The following is a 21,144-nucleotide window of genomic DNA, read 5'->3' on the forward strand; positions in this document are numbered from 1 at the left end:
TCTCTGTGCGTGTGTGCGTCTGTGTGCGTGTGTCTGTGTGCGTGTGTTTGTGTGCGTGCGTGGTTGTGCGTTTGTGTGTGTGCGCGTGCGTGCGTGCGTCTCTATGTGCGTGAGCTCGTTAACAGTGATATGAGCTTTAAAAAGGACTTCGAAAGAGTAGTGCTTCCTGTCAGAGCCTAGCGGCACGATAGACACCGCTTCAATTAGCGGAATAAAAAGCACTTGCGGGACTGGGGCCGAACTTAAGTAGTCCACAAAAGGTGCGCTCTGATTGCGGACAAAATCAGAGCGTTTTAGCACTCCTGGTGTCGTACACAAAACCACTGTACACCTGACTGCGGTAATAGCGGTATATGGCAGCTCTACGCTAAGAGTCAGCACCATTTCAAACCTCCGAAACGACTCTGGAAAAAACCGGAGTCAGATTGCGTCCTCCGAATGAAAAAATTGACAAAGCAACAAGTTTCTGTCGATTTTTTTCTGGGAAAAACTACCTGAGCAAGTTTTTTCTAGCGCGCGCCTTGCGTGAGGTGTGAGTGAGGTCTCTGGGCTAGTTTAAGGCATAACGCGTCAAGTGGCCCTGTGAAAAGGCCCAAAGACCGTTCCTCTATCAACTCATGACTAGGGGCTTAAAGCGCCATCGATATAGAAGTGTCCTTCTTTTTCTTTCGCCAAATCTAACCGTAGTAGAATTACACCTGTGCTCACGTGACACGGATCTACCCTGTGGCACTGTTCTTACTGTAGGCCAATTGCAAATTTCCGTTCCACCTTTCATGTTACTTATTTCGCGCAAAAAAAAACAAACGGTCCTAATTAGCCACGAGAAACCAAAATGCTGCATAGCAGTTCACAAGATTTCAAATGTGCCTTAGCCCTACTACTGCTGCTGCTGCTGTTGCTACCTAAATCACGACTCCTGTTGCGCTCTAACAAAGGGCAACGCTTACCTTGCTTGCGATTCACCTTCGCAGGGGTGGTCGCAGCGGAAGGTGCCGGCTTCGGCTCGGGCTCCTGCGCCACCCCGGCCTGCGGTTTGGGCCCCTCGCGCTTTTCGTCGAACATCACGTTGTTCAGCCATGCTGCGTTCGAGGCAATGGAATGAGTGCACTTTCAAAAGCGCTCTGGCATCAGCAACAGTGCGCCGTCCATGCAGTGCTTTCATCGACCGACTTCGTATTGCACCTGCTCACAATAAGTTTCTCTTCACGTCCAGGAAAATGTAGCTGAGGCTGACCTCTGTAAGAGTCAAAACAGCCGTGCTGTTTCCAACATATCGATTAACTATGTACAGGAGGCTTCGGACTGTGGGTGCCACATTTCCTCAGAAAATTAGTTTAATTTGAAAAATCTACTGCACATATTTCGTGGTTACTCATAGTCAGGCCTTCTTAGGCAGTGGATTGCTTTCATTCTCGCTTAAAAACGGACAGACGCCCCCGTAGGATATAACTGTAGAATCGTAGCCTCTTTTCGCCACCTTTTCTTTTTCGGTGAAGCCCTCATAAGCGCGTTCTTCAGCCCTTAGTTACTAAGAGCCTCTCGGCCACTGGGAGCGTTTTAGTTTCATTGGTACCCAGAAAACTAAAACAGAGCTGGACGCCCCCCCCCCCCCCCCCCCCAGCTGTATAGTGCTTTGTGTCGTGCGCGTGTGTTTGCACTGTGTTCTACCAGACCTTCACGCGCGTGCGACCTGTATATATTTATATTTACCATGTTTATATGTAAATAAATGTATTGCCAGTGTACCTCTCCCCCTATCCTTTCTACTATCTCCTCACCTCTTTCTTTTCACTTCTACACGCTGCCTGCTATCCTTTATTTCCGCTGCCCCAGCTCAGGTGCGTCCAGCAGCGATGACAGATGCCGGGACTAGCAAAAAATTCTTTTTCCTTCCATATTCAATGCTTTATAAAAGCCCTTACTACTACTACTTCGTTTATTTATTCTTGGTATGTTGCAGGCCGCTGCAAGGAGCATTGTGCTGGTGGCGTTAAGAAATTTGCCAACAACAAGAAAACTACAGCAACAAAAAAAAGAAACACTGCAAGATGACATCTTTATGTATATCAAAAATAACAAAATTAAAATAAAATAACGAAAAATAGAAAAAAAACTAAGAACAGACATGCAACACAAAGTACTTTTAAAATGCAGCACTGAAATATACAAAAAAAATAAACTGCATGAATCAAGACGTCATCACTGAACGCTATCACTCCAAATGCGTAGTCATGGAAACTATAGAAATTTCAGAAATTTTTGAATAATTAAAGCTAAAACAGAAAGTGTAACCACAGGTCGTCTTGGGACCCAATAAAATGCAATGCCAGGATCGCATGCAGTGCGTATATCGCATGCAGGTCGTCTAGGGACCCAATAAAATGCAATGCCAGGGTCACATGCAGTGCGTATATCGCATGCAGGTTGTCCAGGGACCCAATAAAATGCAATGCCCGGATCGCATGCAGTGCGTATATCGCATGCAGGTCGTCTAGGGACCCAGTAAGCTGCAATGCGAGGATCGCACGCAGTGCGTATATACCACCATAGGTTGCAGGACGGGCTAACACTCTGGCACGCGGCTCACCTGTCCTCTCACCTTTGTTGGAGCCAACGGCCAGGAAGAGGATCACGCAGGTCAGCACCGCCAGCAGGAAGACCGCGCAAAATGCGTAGTGCTTGACGTTTGACCTGCGCGACGTTGTGACGCATGGCTCGCTGCCTCGTGCTTTGTAATGCACGCTTCTTGAAACTACCAAATCAAATTCTGTGGTGTTTGTGCTAGAACTTGTGGCTATCTGGACTGCACTTGTTCGTCCTACTAAGCACAAGAAGCCGAGGTTCTCGAAGTAGTGCCAGAGGTAAGAAACTTAAGGAAAGTAATATACAGTGCAAAAAACAGGGACAGCAGAGAAGACACAAACAAGACTGGCGCTGAACTAACGACTGACATTTTACTGAAATCGGCACAGCTTTAAATACAGACAGGCCGTTTTCAATAAACATTTCAGTGGCTAGTCCAGCGCCAGTCCTGGTGTTTGTGTCTTCTCTGCTGTCCCTGGTTTTTGCGCTGCATATTACTTTCCGTAAGATGAGCTACCCAAAAAGTAAGAAACTTCCATGTGCACCATTGTCTGGCTAATACAGCCGTCAGCGCCAATTCCTTCCATAGCGGCCGGAGGGCAGCCAACTAGAGCTTCGTATCATCGTATGAAAACGACATCCAGCATAAAAAAACTATCTCCAAGCGGGATCCGAACTACCGCCCTTCAAAACTGAGCACCGTCGTATCCTGGTTAGTAGGAAAAACGGCCACAGCCGAAGTCTTATCGCGCTACGTGCGAAGGCGGGCATCATTAAGTTTTAAGCATCATCTCACCTTCAGTCGCCAGGAGCACTGAAGTAGTTGAAACCGAAACTACCTGGAGTTTCCTACCCCTGGTGGTGCCACGAAAGCAAGTTAATATCGCACGTTAAGAAGAATTGGGGACAGCGGCTTAATTCACTTATACTGCTACCAGCTCCTGCATGACGTAAGCAACAAAAAAATAGCTACAGCGGTGGTATACCACGGGTGCAGCTTTAGACCGCTGGGCTACGCAGCGACCAATGCGGAACGCGTGGATGAGTTGGCGTATAACCCTCCAACGCGACGTCTGGAGAACATATTCTGAGAATGTAAGTTCTGGCCGGTTTTATTCTTTAGTTCGGAAAACACACTCTTGACCAATGGAAAGCTCAGTCCCTGTACTATTTGTAGCCGCTGGAAAAAGTAACTGTTTGAAGAGCGATAAATTCTTCACGAATCAAGATTTTATTAGTAAAAATGGTTCCTAACTTTCATCGCTTCCGTATATTGGCATTGTTTGCGCTTTAAATGCGTTTAGAACATATGCACAACGAGGCATCGGGAGGCCGCTGCCTTTGATATCTGTGAGATATCGCCAGTAACCGAAATTCAGTGGAACAGTCCAGTCTGTTTTCTGTGCAGTTAGCAATGGCAGAAATGCTGCTTTTCCCATTCAAGTCCCACGGGACGCAGTGGTTAGGGTCACGCTGGCTAGGAGCTGTCTCGAAGTTCTGATGAAGGCGGCAGTGATATTCACATCGCAGGTGTGTCATAGCTGCCTACCCGAATGCCTCGTGAGATTTGCTGGGTTGTTTTTGCGCGCATGAGTGATCTACCTGTTGACTACTTCGTCATTTCGGTGAAGGGAAGGCAGCCATGAGTTGACCCCCTCTCTCTCCTTCCCTCTCTTCTTCCGAAGCTCTTCAGTGGTTTCTGCACGGATGCGTATGCTAAACTCTTTTGTTGCGAAAGCAACACTACGCTAGTCGCCGAGCTATTTCGCGGAGCCGAGGAAAGGCCATACTGCGCGTGCGCGAGGAGTAGTTACGTCCCAAAGCGCACAGCTGGCGCGTCGCCGCCGTCGCTGCGTGGGTGACTCAGAGGTGCCGCCGCCGCGCTCGTCAGTTGCGCATGCGCTATAGCGGCGCATAGCTAGCGTGCCGGGGCCGCCGCCGCTGCTGCGCGCTCTCCATCGCCTCTCTCTCTCTCTCATCGTTTCTTTCGCGATCCTCCAGGTTTAACCAGGTCTAAACCACTGCGATTTTTTTCCTCTGAACCTCGACCATAAATTCTGCGGTAAGAAGTTAGATTTATATTTATGTTAGAAAGATTTTAGACGCAATATCCCAGAAAGGACGTTTGAGTTATCTATAAATAAATAAATACATAAAATTTACCAGCTTAGAATTGAAGGAAGCATGGAGAGAGTATATACTTACGCCACTGCTGCAAGAGAAACAGAAAAGCCACGATGTTTCATTATTCTTTGTCTTGCAATTTCCTAGCATAAAAATTTTTAGGAGTAAAGCTTATAGACTAATCTGCTTTTGCGGAACGTGCGTTGATATTTGAGAGCCGAAACGGAAATTAGCGGATGAGAGCAACGCCTGTGAAAAACATTATTCACTATCTACTTCAATGCGATAGTATGTACAGGGTCCGTCAAAAGTTCCAAGGCCACAGGGTCTGCTTTCAAGCGGCGTATACTGCCACTTACGATAGCATCAAAGACATCAAGGTTCTCAGAGGTGAGAATAGTACTTCTACTATCCTCTACAGAGATTTTTGGCTCTAGTAGTGTCGTAGCTGCCCAACTATAGCGCTCTAAAGCAGACCCTGTGGCCTGGGAACTTTTGGACGACCCTGTACGTCTTGTGAAGAAAAAGGTACGGGGAAAAAGTTGTTGAAATGTTGAATTTTTTTTCGCATGGCTAGTCCAAAAAGATCCGGTTGTTTTTCTGCCAGTACTACAGTGCCCCGTCAGATAAAGAGACAGAACGGCTACAACAGAACCACTCGAGCGAACGAAAAAACAAATGTTGAACGTACGCCCTACCTTGTGAATTAGCGCTGGCTGACAGTGACGTTGTCTCCGCTTCCTGTATGAGGCTAGAAAAGGACTGCATACTGTCGGCGCCTACAAAAGGAGGAACACTCTGAACTTGTTATTTATTCATGAGCGATAGAAAAAGAAAAAAGAGAAGAAAGATGACACTACTCCGTTTGACACAGAAAGGTAAGACAGCCTCAGCCCACGAAAATAGTACGTGAAGCCAAACCCACTCACGAAAACCTACGCTAAAATATAATTCTAAGCATTGTGCCGGGGAATCGCGACACTGCATCGCGACACTGGACATACCTGCTCGTTCCCATGTGTGTTATCAAGCAAAATGATAAAAGTTTTACTTTACGGCTCCGCGTCACTTCGAAAGATATTTTATTTTCGTGAAGAGCAGATTAGCACTAATCTTAACACATTATCTCCGCTTTAGAACGTCATCAGTGACTTATTTGTTGCTTCTTTTCCCCGAAACAATGCGCTTAATCTTTTTGTGTTCGTTTTTGTTACAAGTGCAGTTTATTTTCTTAGGAGCTATTATTAGTATATTAGTTATTTTTTTAAGCGATTCCTACATGGCAGAAGTGTTGACACGGGTGTTCGTTTTCGTAGCAAACATTGGCCTGCAGGTCTCTTCCGTGCCGGATTTTTTTTTTTTCAATAAACGCGCAATATCTTTTCAAGCGTTACCTAAGGAATAATGCGTTCCAGGTATTTTTTGTTTGTCATGCATAAAACTGAAAGCTTAGAGGGAGTATTTCGGCAATCGAAAATATGGCTTTGTCTTCACAAACAACCCATATCTAGTCACCTTTGTGCGCAATGCATATGCTCCAGTTTTTAAGCATGAAATGCTTTTAGCTCCCGTTGTCGGCAGTGTGGTGACGTCACGCCGAGAACATCCGGGCTCCGTACGAGACTTATCGAGATTTAACGAGACTCTCTAAGCCCTCCTACGGGACCGGCATACAAGCGCCGGTTGCTCTCCAAACGAGTCACAAAAAATAACTGCTGCCAGTGTCTTCTCAATGTTTATCAAGATATCAGTCGAGCTGTGCATTTGATAATGCACGGAATTATAATTTCCGATTTCTAATAACGCGTTCAAAAAGCACATACATGCCATAATACACTTCGTTGTCATACGTGATCTGTTAGGGGCTTTGAGAGAAGGCCGCTTAGAGAAAGAGGGGAGCTCCAGGGCGAGAAGGGCTTTCGGCTGAAAAACTGCTTTCGCGTGCTTCCCAAGGATGGCGCTGCGGTCCTACACTCACGCATGTAAAAGACCGGCCGCAGGGCCTTCATGCCCTTTCCCTCTCTGGCAGGCAGATGTATACACGCTCGCGGAGTATTCGAACGCACTGCATATACATTCTTGTCAGGCCTGCGTCTCGTCGTGTCCGCGTACGCTTCTGCATCGTCCCGGATTTCAATGCCGCCACCGTCACAGCTGCTTAAGCCGAGCAATGGAGCCTGTGTTAGGCCCGTAAACATTTCATGCTTACTCTACTCTCGGTTACGGGAGAGGCGCAATTTTTTTAACAGACCCGCCCATAGCAGGTGCTCTTTGCTGTTGCCGACACTCCCTGAAGCTGTCGCCTTCGAACAGCACGCTACCACTTCTGCGCCTCTGATGACACCTGAACCGAAGCGGGAACTTAACCGGCACCCACGGCGACAAGTATGCCGGGGAGAGTACGGTGAGAACGGATGAACTATTAAAGATGATACGATCCGGACCATGCGAGGATCCATCGAATTGCCTTACAGCGTCGTCCGTTGGCCGGGAACCATGCTATTGAGTCTTCTCTTGGCGCATTCATTTCGTGTTTGAGAGAGAACATGCGGGTAGGTTCCGTCCGAGAGCTTCCGCGCCGTGGTGGATCTCCCCTTGTTTATTATGACAAGCTGAGCATTGCTCCGAAGATAGTGGGAAACTTTACTTTATTGTATGTGACCGCAAAGATTAAAGGCTGCTGCAAGAGTGGCACAAGAAATGAAGTGCGCTTCTTGAATCAGTGACGAAGTGTAATTGCAGAACCGCTTCTCGAATCCAAGCCAGTGAGTGGAACGCTGATGCTGGGACACTGCTGGGCGCCAAATTATAAGTCAAATTATCCCCACTTCCTTCCCGGTTTCTTTTTATGTGCGCTTTTGGAAACGCTGAACGGGCGCGCCGGAGGCAATCCGGTAGGGTGCTTAGCCACGAGATGACGCTGCCAGGCTATTCGGTTCAAAATCACATGGTGCCTGGCAGCACTCGGCGCCAAGGCTGAAGGTATTCGACACGCCTGCTAGAGACCTCAGGGTCCACATGTTGTCCGTTAATCGTTAACTCGAATTAGCTCTTTTTTCAAAGTGAAGCTGTGACCCCGTAAGCCTAATGTGTTAAAGAGACAACACTTCATTTCAACCCCGCATAATTCGAAGTAATAATTGGTTCCCCTTCAGAGTCGGCTTACTACGAACATATCTTTTTTTTTCATTCTCTACTACACCACTTTGAAAAAGAGGTAACTGATAGCGGCTCCCCGCCAGCGAGTCCTGACTAAGACTGGCGGCCCTGCATAACAGTAGGCACTGTCAAGCACTTGCGAGAGTTTCGACGCTCGCAGGTGTCGCATCTGCTTAGGATGGGGTTCTTGACACACGTACCTTGGTAGCGTTGGTTCAGCCTGAACATTCCTGTCAACGGGTTTCTTGTGATGGTTAGTCTGCAGGCAGCGGATAACGCTTCCTCTTCCTCTTCCGCTTTCTGTTCCGTGGCACGTGCTCCCAAAGGCAGCACCTGGGACGTTTACTTTTTTTTATGGTTTCGAATGGGCTAGTTTACGGTGGTTTTGCAGTGCTATACCGTTCATGAGTGCAATATCTGCACCGGAAGTGTGTAAGACGGACAGCACGCGTACAGTACGGCCGCCGTCGAAGCTGCGGTTGACCTCGCACTGCCTGCGCGTCTATTCAATTTGAAATCAGAAGATGAAGAAAAGGAAGAAGACGATGGATAGCAGAGCAGAGTTCAATTTGTGGGAATCTCCATGATTACATAATTGCAACCGGTAGGTTGATTTGCTAACTCCTTTAAAAGTCTCGGAGTTTTTTTTTATTATTATTCTCGCCAAAATGTTCTTTGTAATTTCACTTCAAATATTCTTCTGTCGTATTTCATGAATACATTTTTGAAAATTCACGTTTGGCTCCGATATGTTGTCGTAATCCTATGAAAATTTCCTTATGTATACTACTATACCTTGGCCAATCCCCCCACGTGGGTATGTGCCATTATAAAGAGGTGAAGAAGAAGATGCGATTAGAGTGCGCGATTGCGTTAGAGTGCCACATTGCGTCAGGGAGATTCTTTTCTTATTTCTAATTTTGATTTTTTTATGATGATTCTTATATGCACTGATGTGTGTCAAATGTTTCTATGAGCAAGGCACCCTGGCGAATACTCCACTGTGGGTATGCGCCGTATGGACTGCATTACTGGTCACTCCCGACTTCATTGGATCGGCCAACCCTTCTCATTCATTTAACCATACTCCCATTATGCCCTGAGGCAAAAAATATCGCTTAAAAAAGAACCCTCCCATGAATGAGACGGCGGACTATCGTCTTTCTTGAATGATCCTGCTTTGAATTATCATCTGTATTTTTCCTTCTTCATGGGCGCCCACTTCAGAACGTTGATACAGCTGATGGGCGTCAAGTCTGCCACGATTGCTCCTGTGCCATGATATCATGCCTTTGGAGTATACGGTAATGAGCTTCAGTGCCTTTCTCGTCCACTATAGATGGTGTTTAAAGTCTTTCTATATATTTTTACCTTCGCATATTTTGGGTCATCACCCGCAGCTCTGTATTCCTTGCGTGACCAACCTGAAACGCTAGGTCCTTTTCCACACCAGTCGACCAATGCCGGCCCAAATACCGGCTGCTATAATGATGAATTCAACTCCGAACTTCGGAGGTAATAAGAACTTGATATTCAGTGAATGTGCCTGTCATTACAACGCGGTAAGCTATTTATTCAGGCCTACTTCACTTAGTTCTCAGTGTTTTATTAATAAAATAAATGGGTTCCGCTATATGTGCAGTGATTTGTTTTATTGAACATGGCTGAGTCGATACAAACCATCACTCTTTCTGATCTAGCTCTTCCAGCCACCAAGTTCACGTGCCCCGTACAAAATCCCTGTGATGTGGCTCTCCGCATGTTGTAAGACAGTTTTAAGTGGTGGTTTAAGGCGTGGTTTGCACAGGACAAAATTTAATGATTGCGTTGGAGGTGTGCCTTCTCTAAACAATGCATTTGGGAAATCTCCTTTATTTGGAGTTCGTTGTACTCAGGTGCTGAAAAGTACCAACATATAATACGTGCAGTCACCTAATGACTATAGATAGACTTATTGTACTTACTACACAAAAGTTTTCTTACTTTTTCCTGCATGCCACCGTGAAAGTCCCGAACTAACCGAGAAGACCAGAAAGAATTAAGTCGTGAATCTGGATCATTGAATCCGTCGTTCGAATCATTGAATCAAAACGGTGCATAGGCTATAAATCATGCAAAAATATTAAACTTATAATAAATGACTAGAACAGAGCATCAATCTTCATTTTCTGACAACAGTAAACTCCGCGTAAAGATTACGAGAAGAAATTATGTATTTTCAAAAACCTTACAATAGCCTCGGGTATCAGACAACCTGGTCGAATCATGCGCAGCCACTGAAGGAATCATAACTCTCGGCCTAAGGTTCTGAAAGGCCGACTCGAGAGGGATCGAAAGTGCTCCCGCAATCACTTGTTGAGGTATATTCCGGTGTTTCCTTTCACACTTTTCTGCACGACAACGGAATGCATTGTCACACTTTCGAAGTGGCCCTTCAGGAATTACGCAGAGTATTGTGGCTCTTGGTGAGCGTGTTCGCCACTCCTGGATAGGACAGTTGCGCAATAACGCACCGAGATACAGTAACTTCGGACCTTGTGGAGGCGTATGACAGTAAAAATAAACTGCCGACACACGAGTTACCAGCTCGACCTCGATTCTGCATTTCGCATTAATTGGTAGGTTTTATTGACTAACCTTTGCCACCCGTGTTTTTCACCTGCATCATAGGCAAAAAGAGCGGGTTTTTTTTTTAAAAAAAGCTGGCTCTTCTGAATAAAACTTCGTTAACAGTCAGCGCTTCTCGGGTGTGCCTTTTCTTGTCTTGCGTCGTTCTGCGCTGCTCGTGTTCACATTATGCTTTTTTCTACATATGTGAATGCTGTTCGTTAACGTTTGTTTCACAACTACCACTGTTTGTTTCACATGACATTTTTTTTTTTCAGAGCTGCTACTGTCTGTCAGAAGAGTACCGACACGGCTTAGTTTCACGCAAATTCATCGAAGTTTTGAGGGCAGTAAAAATGCTATCCCAATGCCTTGGCCTTCAGATTGCTTCAGTGCTCAGGTGAGCATCTCGACCAATCCTTCTTGGGCAATGGTGACAGAAATCTTGCTGCTGTGCCCTAGTGTGGGCTATATCATATACATGAGGAAGGGCCGATTCGGATGATGCAATTTCAGGAGTCCTACGCATACGAAACTATATTTGCCTTATCTTTCACAAGCGCCGTTGGGGGGTCCTCAAGGTAAGCTCCAAGAATTTACCTACCTCCGGCATGAGTTGAGGTGCAGCATCTAAGTTGAATTCCTGTCATCGTCTACACCAGTTGAAATCCTGTCTCGCCTGCGCCAGTTGGGTTTCCCCTTCAGGTGGTGACGAGAGGAAACACTTGATGATGATGAATAGATGGTTCGGAGTCGCAAACAATCACATTACTCGATGGCGGGACAAGAAGGTTAACTATTTATTAATACATAAATAAACGAGAAGAAACAAACAAGGAGAAAAGTATTTACAACATGACTGAAACCTTGATGACATGATATCAGCCCACTTAACCGGGAGCGTTCTGTTTTAAGCCTTCTGTCTCCGCCCTTGACGGGGACAGCAACCAATCAAATACTGGGGAAAGGATGCAGGCCAATCAAACACCTAGGAAAGGAGAAGTTTCGAGCACGCACACAAAAAGCACTCAACTCGCCGCATTCTGAACCTCCGCCTTCCTCTTCGTTTCCCCTCCCGCACACGTGCATACGAGACGCACGTATGCCACAGGAACAATCACCGTCGAAGATTCCTTATTATAAGAAAAAGGAAAGGCTGTCGCTGAGCGGTCCAGCGTCCAGTCGCAACAAACATGAGAGCGAGCGTTCTGGTGACGGCGCCGCCAGCAACAGCAGAGCAGCCACCGAAGCGCGTCGCGCCGTGCGTCCGTCGTGCGTCCGCGGTTCCATGCACTGTGCTGGAGGCTGGATGGCACCGCAGAAAGTTCAGCGAACTTAATAATCTATCCCCAAGAGAGCAATATTTTTGCTTTTTTTTTTGTGCGATAGCGCAACAAATCAGCCAGTGTAACACTCACGTCCCAGCCGCATTGGGCAAGAGGAAGCCTGTTTGCAACGTAAAACTTAGGAGGTTGCGACTGCGACTGGGCGAAAGATTAAAAGGAAACAGCACGCGCCTACCAACTGGCTCAAGCCGAGCCACCACCGCTGCCACGTACAGATAGAAGAGCGTTGAAAGGTAAGAGGACAGAATTAGAGACAGAGTAAAGACGCGCGTCGCAACAACCGCGTCCGCCGGAACGGACGCTGGCTGAAAAATACAGATACACGGCCGCAGCCCGAAGGCTGCAAACTGAATTGTTTTATAGGGAGAACATACTTTACTTTTGTCACACTCTATCGTAGACCCGCCACACGGAGAAGCATCACTTTCTCATTGTAAGCCATAAAGCGAAAATGTTCTGAACTGGGCTTTATGGGAAAGCAGTGCACTTTGCACTGTCATTTCATAGTTTACTGTGTTTGTGCATTCTGCGAATTTTCCTTTTGTTAACCCTTTCGGGAGGCATTGATTGCTTCGATTTGTAACGATTTTTTATTTCCCTGTAATAATATATGCAGCCCTAAAGAAAGCCAATTCCTTAGTTTTCCAACTGCACACATACCAATCAATTTTTTACATGCATGAACAATTTTTTTAGCACTGTCTAATAGTAGCAAACTAAAAGTAAATCAAGATGATTTGTTGCTCTTGTTGTTGTTTTTATCATATAGGGTTACGGTAATGGCGCATGCCCACTTCGGGGGATCGGCCAGGACACAGGCGGTGACTGACAGATAGTCAAAAATGTTTTTCAGTAAAAAAAACAAAAATAAAGGAATACAGATTCAGTGGTTTAAGTTGAGAACAAACCGGAAACTGGGAGATTGCATGGTGACTGAAAATGAGAACGGGGCTATACGTTCACTATTTGGGATGTATTCTGATAGCGCCCTACAAGAGCCAGAAATTCAGTAAAAAATTTACTTAAGTACTGATAGAGAAACCTGGGTGCAAGAAAATTACTTACAGCATGCTAGCACATATATTATTCTGAGGAATACTATTTGCTGCTTCAGCCAGCTGCCATGAAAAAACAGCCTTTTCGCCGTGTGAAAGTTGCTAAAATCGTCTGAAACAAACACACCAGTATTACGTAGAGCACACTATAAGAGACAGCTTCATCTTCGCAATATACGCAGCTGTGCACAAAACGCCTTAAAGGGTTAAGGATCTCTAGGGTGCACGGCTTCTTAAGTTTATTGTGAACCAGTAACTATGCAGAAATGCCAATGACACTGAAATCATATGCTTGTATGTTTTTATTTGCTTATTTCATGCGTGTATAGGCTGGAGAATAGTTTTTACACGCATGTCTTCTCCAGACATAGATTGGACACAGTTTCTTATGACTCCTATAGTAAGGCATTTCAAGTGCATCTGGCTGTGGGGTTTGCATTTTGCACTTCTGCAACCTGGTGAACATAGCTTAATATGACTTCCATATATTACATCCTGTAGCTGGCGCCTCCCTTGCAGAAGTAAATTTGGGAGCACCTATCGGGTTGTGTCCCTTGCCGTCTACTTCAAAGCAACTTGCATATCACAGAATCTAAATGCTTACCATTTTATTGTCAACCAACCAGATTACATCAATAAAGCGACAATGAGCACAACTCCATCCAATTATCGATCTCAGTAAGTATCGATTTTCTGCTTCGTTCTGGGTACGTTCACCTTTGTCAGGCAACAAAAGACGCATTTATGGCTGAAAAATTTCCATTCCAAATTTTCCCTTCGCTCGATTAAAACTCGTGACGCCTATACCGAAAAGGCCTGTTTGCCATTCTTCTGAAGCGAATGACCGTGCAGCCTGGCCTCTCAGATCTCGGCCTAAAATCGTGTGCGATGAACGCTTTTTACTCGCGAAATTGGCCACGACACCCCTATTTCGTTTTTTGATCTTTTCCACCTTATAAAATCTCCGGTTTCCGGGAGAGTGCACCATCACAAAAATTTCTTTCGACAGTCTATAGACTGTCCGTAGTTTTTTGTCAATGAAGTTCATGGCCTGTCTATAGGAAATTGGAAATTAACACTGTTTAGATTGACGGTAGCTGCTCTATACACGAAAATAAATTAAGGACGTCATAGACTTTAGTTTATACATAGTCTTTAGATTGTCTATATAAAATGTAAAGGTAGCAATAGAGTGTAAAACAAGTCTATAGAAAGTCTATAGACCATTTTTATAAAGGCGGTCTCTTCGTAATGAGAACACGGAACCCTATCGACACAGGCCTACTGCAGTTTCTCCTCAATGTCCCTTTAGTGGCAGCAAACATTCATTTCCTGCTTAGTTTCTTTTTGTGTATGCATTGGATGAAAAAAAAAACTAACCCAAGGACTACAGAAGCATATGTTTTATTGTGGTAAATACAAGGGGGGGTACTGCGCACAAAAAAACATGGACAAGAAGATAACACAACAAGCGCAGACTCGCGCAGAGTCGCGAGTCTGCGCTTGTTGTGTTATCTTCTTGTCCATGTCTTTTTGTGCGCAGTACCACCCCCCCCCCCCCCCCCTTGTATTTAGCATGATTGACCGACTAGCCCAACAACGTACGCTGTTAATCTAGCGTGTGGATTTAGGCCTGCGACTCCTGACTGCAGCCGTTCCTCCTTTGACATAATGTGTGACTTTCCCCGTTTTTGCAGATTAACTTTGCGCTCATTTTAGGCGAATTCTTTCTGAAAAATTAATGCAATAAAAACTGAACAGTTATCGACCTTTTGAGCCTGGGGGTTATAATTAAAACACAACTATAAAATGCTTCACATAGTCTAAGCACCAATTGCTGTATAAAAACGAAATGTCAACTGTCTCTTGAAAAGTTCTAGCCAAGAAATTTTCTGGTTCTCTTCTTACGAAACATAACACAGCTACACAACAGCTTGTAGCTGCCCATATTTACAGAACGTTTGAAGTACAACTTGTTTTAGACGTCGGAATTTTTACACGGGAGGTTTATTAGACGCCCCTCAGCTGTTTTTTGATTTGTGGGTGATCAACAAATGCGCCCAAAGGTCGTTCTATGCCAATATTACTATTTTACTGAAATCTATTTATGTGTTGTCTTCGGGTTACAGGTAACGGGCACAAAAGTGACTTAATCAGGTGGGTTTCTGAAATTTTATATCGATTTCTTTTAGAACGCGTGGCTTAGGAATGCAACTGGGCAAAAATATCTTTGTAGGTTGTGATTACATGGCGCCTTGGGTAAGCTAGGTTTGCCTAGGCCTTCCGCAAAACACCTGAAGGCGCATACGGCAGAAAATGCCTTTTTTTGAAGACACGAACGCGAGCACTTTTATCACATGTGGGTTAAATAAACGTGTTATGAACTAAGCGGCGTTCCAGAAAACGTTCGGCAGCATTGTTTTGCCGTTCGAGTAGGACTGAGCACAAAATTCACTCTCAGAGTGCAACCTCTCAGTGCCCAAAACCTGTTTTCAGAATTCCTTCGGACGCATGTCGATGGACGCGACACGCAAAAAGCCGGCCTGCTCTGCCCTGCTGATGCACATTAAGAAACAGCAGATGGTCGAAATTAATTCCATGCTCTCCAATCGGTATTCGTCGTCAACCAAGTGGTCTCGAGACCGTCAAACCCGTCATACTATACCTTCACTTACCATACTATGCCACACCATGCCTTAACCTGCCATACCGTACCATAACGTAACGTAACATATTCTGCCTTACCTTACCATACCAAACATTCACAGTGCTAAAAGAGTCACCCATTTTGGCCTCTAGGCGCCGCGGTGCCTCAGTTGTGGAGCTTAGCTGCTCACCCAAAGACGTGGCTTCGATCCCGGCCAGGGCGGTCGCATTCGATGGAAGTAAAATGCTAGAGGTCCATGTACTGTGCGTTGTGAATGTACACCCCCCGTCCAAAGTATACAGCCCAAGGGGTTTGCTTCTGAGGCCTGCAGCGCGGCTCGTTCTACATCCTCAGCAACCGTGATCTCCTGAAAGAGGAAAGGCATTGCATCCTCAGTCCTTCCAAGGTTTGGACTGCTTGATGCGCCAGGGAGCCACGCTAAACTGCTTCGAAGCAAACCCCTTGGGCTGTATACTTTTGACGGGGGTGTACGTCAAAGAACTCCAGGTGATCGAAGTTATCTAGAGCACTACACTACGGCGTCCTTCATAGCCCGAGTTTCTTTAGGGACGTTAAATCCCATAAAACCAAACCAAACCAATCATTTTGCACTGTAAGTACGTCGGGCGCAGTTTTTCGCTGCTGTTTTCCAGCCGCTGGGAAGACCCACTAGGGATTTTCTTTTTCGGCGTAATGGGAGACAGAGGGTCGCCAGGCTTTAAAGATTTTTCGCAGCAAAGCTATAGTACGTTTGCACAAGCCCTTTAGCAGAAGCAGTTGCTCCTCAAAAACAAATTTTCAATTTTCTTCATTACGGCATCTCTTCCTCTCTTCTTCTCTTCCTTATTCTTCTCTCTCCTTCATCCCGTCATCCACGCTGCGGTTGAACACCAATTAGATACTAGGTGGTGGTAGGCTGAGACGTTCTAGCGCACTGTTATTTATTACTGCACCTTTCCTTAACCAATTTGTTAAACGGTGGCCGCGTCTCGATGGACGCGAAACGCTAAGGCGCCCGTCTGCTTTGCGATGTCAGTGCTCGTTAAGATCCTCTGGGAGGACTGGGAGACCCCAATGCGGTCAGCGCACCTGGCCAGGCAGAAGATCGCCGCCAGCCGGGCCGCATACGTCATGGACCAACACCACATCAACGTTTATACCGGAAGTGGGGTCATGCGGAGTCGCAGGAGGCCTGTGGGCCTCCAATTCTCTTGCTAAAAACAGTTGGCAGTGGCTTAGCTCTGCTATGGCAGTATATACGTATCGTGAGCAGTGACGTCGCGTGGCTCTGCGCCCGCGGCAGCAGCGGCAGCGGCAAGCGCGCGCAGCGAGGCGCGCCAGCTGTATGCAGTGACGTCACCCGCTCCTCGCGCATGCGCAGTATGGTCGACGGAGGGAGCACGCGAAACTACGAGACTGTGGCCAATGTAGCTCACGCTACAAAACTTTTACCACCACTACCACCACCCAGGGGCTCGAAGTTATTCCGGAGCCCTCTGCTACTGCACCTCTTTCTACCTTTTTTCTTTCACTCTCTCCTTTATCCCTTCCCTTACGGCGCTGTTCGGTTGTCCACCGAGAGATGAGGCAGTTACTGCTCCATTTCCTTTCCTCAAAAACCAATTTTCCAAGCAAGAAAAAGTTGATAAAAAGGACATTAAATCAATTGCTCCAGCTTAACGCCCCTACTTTGACTCCTTTACACTGGATGGTATTGCCATGATATTAAATGCAACTGCTTTTGAGGGAAAAAAGGGCGCAGTAACTGCCTCAATTTCGGTGGACACCCTGGAACGACACCGCTGGAAAAGGAATAAATGTGGAAGTCAAAAACAAAGGTACCGTTGTTGTTGTTAGTGGCTGTTTGCTGTTCAGAAAAATAACAAAAATATGGAAGCAACAGATGCTACTAGCCGTGACAGCTGCCATAGAAACCTAAAGCATCTGAGCTGAGGCTAGCGAGAATAAAAGGAAAAGGAGAAGGCAGGGAGACGGAAAGAAAGGCGGAGCGATAGAAGGGATAGGTCGAGGACGACAATATACACTATGTGCAAATACAGGATATGGAAAGAGGTACCGAAACATACGACTCTATGTAGACCGCCTAGAGATATGTAGCAAGCATGCAAATCGCACACCACGGGGAACCTCTTTGCGTTTCGCCTCCGTCGATACACGACCGCTGCAGCCTTTATTCAACCCGCCTCCTCGGCCCAAACAACACAGCGCGCTAACCACCGAGCCAGCGCGGCAGGGCCTTTCCCGTCCTTGCCGTACGGCTCGTTAACGCAACCAGGTCTCGCCGCACTAACAACTGACGCGGGACCGAATCTCACTTGCGCCGGCCGCATTCCGATGCAGGCGCAATGCAAAAACGCCAGTGTACTGCGCAATGTCGGTGCTCGTTAAAGAATTCCAGGCCGTCTAAATTAATACGGAGGTCCACTACGCTATCTCTCGTAGCCGCATGGGCTACTTAAGGGCATTAAAGCCCACGAAACCATAACGTACCCATCCAACATAAGCGTTCTCCCCATGAAAGGCAGACAAGCGTTGCCTCGATAGACACGCTGCTATGCTTGCGTTCACTCAGCTGTTCGGCTCTGCTCGGTGGACGGGCTATTAACGTTTATAACGTGGCGCCGCCATTCGAGCCGTGGAGCCTCCGCAAAGCTATTGAGTAGGCCTAGATAGCTTTCATGGAAATTGCCTCAAAAATCTGCAGTTGAGGGTGTCCACAGCTCGAATTTGTTTTCTACATCTCAAGATAGCCTGTGTTTATGGCGCCAGCATTGTATGGCTATATTTCCGGTTTCGTGTCATCACGAGCTTGTCCGCACGATTACGTCCGAGCGAATTGGTTTATGCGAAAAAGAATGGTACCATCGGACAGAACGTCGAAAAATCTCGTTTGGGAAACCAAGGTGGTTCACGTGGGTTAAATTGTTCAATAATGAGAGCCAAAAATGTCCAAAAAGTCGACGGGACCGGAGCTAAAGTGACGCAATGTCTGAAAACTCCAGAGGTGTGGCACCACGTGACCTGAAGTGTGGGCGGAGCGTGCGCCTGGCGCCAAATCTTAAAATGAAGCGTGGCACGAAGTTTGAAAACTCATATGGGATTAAGTAAGACAGTTAATTGTGGTATCGATAAGGTATCGCCACTGCTTACGCATTTCTCCAATGTGGGTGCCGTAGTGATCTCTAACGTTTTTCAATTCAGACACACCAAATGCTTCCTTGATGTTATACAAAGCCTAGCCATTGTAACTGCCGCACATACAAAATTGAGAGAGAAATAACTTTTTAGAGCATGGGATTTGGGACACGTAGGTCTTTGGGTCCCCGCACGGCCCTACTGAACAATAAGTTCATGAATTCGCGGAGTTCCATTACTTGGGCGGCCCGGCCAGTGGCGATCTTCTGCCTGGCCGGGTCCGTACAGCGCAGCAGGATCTCCCATTGCTCTGAAGTGGTCAGGAGCTCCAGGCCCTGTGGGGGAGGGTCCGTAGGGCATTCAAGGAGAACGTGGGTTAGAGAAGCGTAGGTGTGGGTGCAGTGGGCACAGGAGGGGATCTATGCTTCCGGGTGGATGCGGGAGAGCAAAGAGGGAGAGGGATGGGTGCGGGTCTGTAGGCGGCGCCATAATATTTGGTGCTAATTGCCTAGGGATTGGTGAGGTGGCGGTATAGCTGGCGTTCGGCGCTGTATGCCTGGGTAAGCTCACTGAAGTAGTGCATACAGGCGGTCGAAATTTCCGGAGCACTCCACTACGGCGTCCCTCATAGCCTGAGTCGTTTTGGGACGTTAAATCCCCTTAACACCAAACCAAACCAAGAAGTGCATACAAGGGGTTGCCGACCAGGGAGTATGGCCTTAGCCCCATCGCCGTTACACGTAGGTATAGGGACTAAAGCCAGGGAGAGTACCGTGTGCCTAAAGGAGTGCGCACTAAATTCGTCTTTCACAGATTGCGATGGCACCAGGCCAGAGTTCTGACGTTTACTTAGCATTTATATTTTTAGTGCATTAGCAATAAAACAACCACAATTTAACATTTCGCTGATGTTTGCCAGTCCCACCTGTTGGTCTGGCACATCAGCCACGGAAGACAGGTGACAACCTGCCCATCGGTTTATGGCCAACCTGCCAGCAGGCGTCATGAGCAGCTATGGATAACACTTTATGGCAAAACACACTATGCCGCGATGGCCACTATGGCCACTATGCTGCCGCAATTGCCACTATGCTGCGGCGATGGCCAGCAAAGCTTATTTGTTCCCGCTGCCTGCGCTTTGCTGGCCATCGCATTAGACCACTAGGTTATCGCCACAGCCGGACATCGCGCATTATTGTTGTTGTTGGCCTCATACAAATGGCTCATACGCACAAGGGGGAGGGCCATGGCCAGGCGGTGACTACCAGTTTTGCGGATTGAATGCGGCATAAATGAGATGTTACCCGAAATTTTAGCAACTCATTTTCAGCGACAGAGATGTTTGAGGGTTGTAATGTGTGGGATATACAAATATCCTTCATCGCCCCCGCGCCGAGTCACGCGACGAAAGCGCGCGCCGCCGGGCGTGGGGAGACGGGGCACCCGGCCAATCTCCTCACTCCCAGCTCGGACGTGACGTCACGCCTACGCACTGACGTCTTAGGGACGGGGTAAACGACTCTCCTTGAAGGTAACCGGTTGCCCAACGGGGTGACCATGTCGTAGGGGTTAAAAGGAGAGCTCGCGGGGGAACCTCTCTCCCTGTGCTGGCCGCGGTGTTACTGCCGCTTTGCCCCGCCGACGCCCTTCCTGCCCGCGCCTCCCGGACTATCCAACGCCGGTCGACGACGACTTGGTAAGCTACTGAACCTTTTTATCGGATAGAACATTCTTCCGCAGTGTGATCTGCCTTGCGCTAGGTTAATAAACTGTTTCCTAGCGTACTCTGTCGTTGCCTATTTCGTCCGAACCCGCCGTAGCTGTGACTTTGCGCCACGGATTGGGGACACGAGTCGCTTACGAGAACGCCCGCGCATAGCTGGCACGGAAGCTCGCCTTCCCGGCCGGCTGGACGCGGAGTGGCCCCATAAATGGGGCCTAATAAGCTTAAATTTTTTCGAGGTAAGGAATAAAACAAAACAAAGTCTGTTGCGGTTTAACGACTGTTGAACCTCGCTAGAGAGCTAAAGCTGCGATGTATAAGGCAACTAGACGCGGCTTGGCGTCATGAACGCTAAGTGCGTTCCTTTGAACCTCGCTAGAGAGCGAAAGCTGTGGTGTATCAGGCAATTAGACGCGGCTTGGTGTCATTAACGTTAATTACGTTCCGGACACTAGATAGGTGGCGCGCCCAACCTGCCACCCTGGTAGGTGCCAAATTAATTCTTGATCGCGAGTGTTCGCGCACATAATTAACGCGGCGGCGTATTGCTAACAATAAGTAAATAATAAATTTGTTTTTGAGGAAAGGAAATGGCGCAGCGTCTGTCTCACATATCTCGGTGGACACCTGAACAACTGTAAGGAAAGCTAAGAAGGTGGGAGTGCCAGAAAGAGAGAAAGAGGTGCAATAGCGGAGGTCACCGGAATAATTTTGACCACTTGGGGATCTTTAAAGGCGTCT

At 47.0% G+C, this 21,144-nt stretch overlaps 1 protein-coding gene across 1 annotated transcript in view; it reads right to left on the reverse strand.

Annotated features, from left to right (window-relative positions):
- The window catches only part of LOC149360797 (uncharacterized), a 71,886-nt gene extending 51,647 nt beyond the window's left edge, over positions 1-20,239 (reverse strand). Inside the window, exons 1-4 of the mRNA XM_089567931.1 lie at positions 20,141-20,239; positions 18,920-19,015; positions 10,507-10,528; positions 951-1,082 (exon numbers count right to left, since the gene is read on the reverse strand). Coding sequence (XP_089424057.1) covers positions 951-1,082; positions 10,507-10,528; positions 18,920-19,015; positions 20,141-20,239 — 349 coding nt within the window. The remainder of the gene's footprint in view (positions 1-950; positions 1,083-10,506; positions 10,529-18,919; positions 19,016-20,140) is intronic.
- Between the last annotated feature and the right edge of the window lie 905 nt (positions 20,240-21,144).

Source organism: Amblyomma mixtum, chromosome 2 (assembly GCF_055824585.1).
Source record: "Amblyomma mixtum isolate Tamu chromosome 2, ASM5582458v1, whole genome shotgun sequence".
NCBI lineage: Eukaryota > Metazoa > Arthropoda > Arachnida > Ixodida > Ixodidae > Amblyomma > Amblyomma mixtum.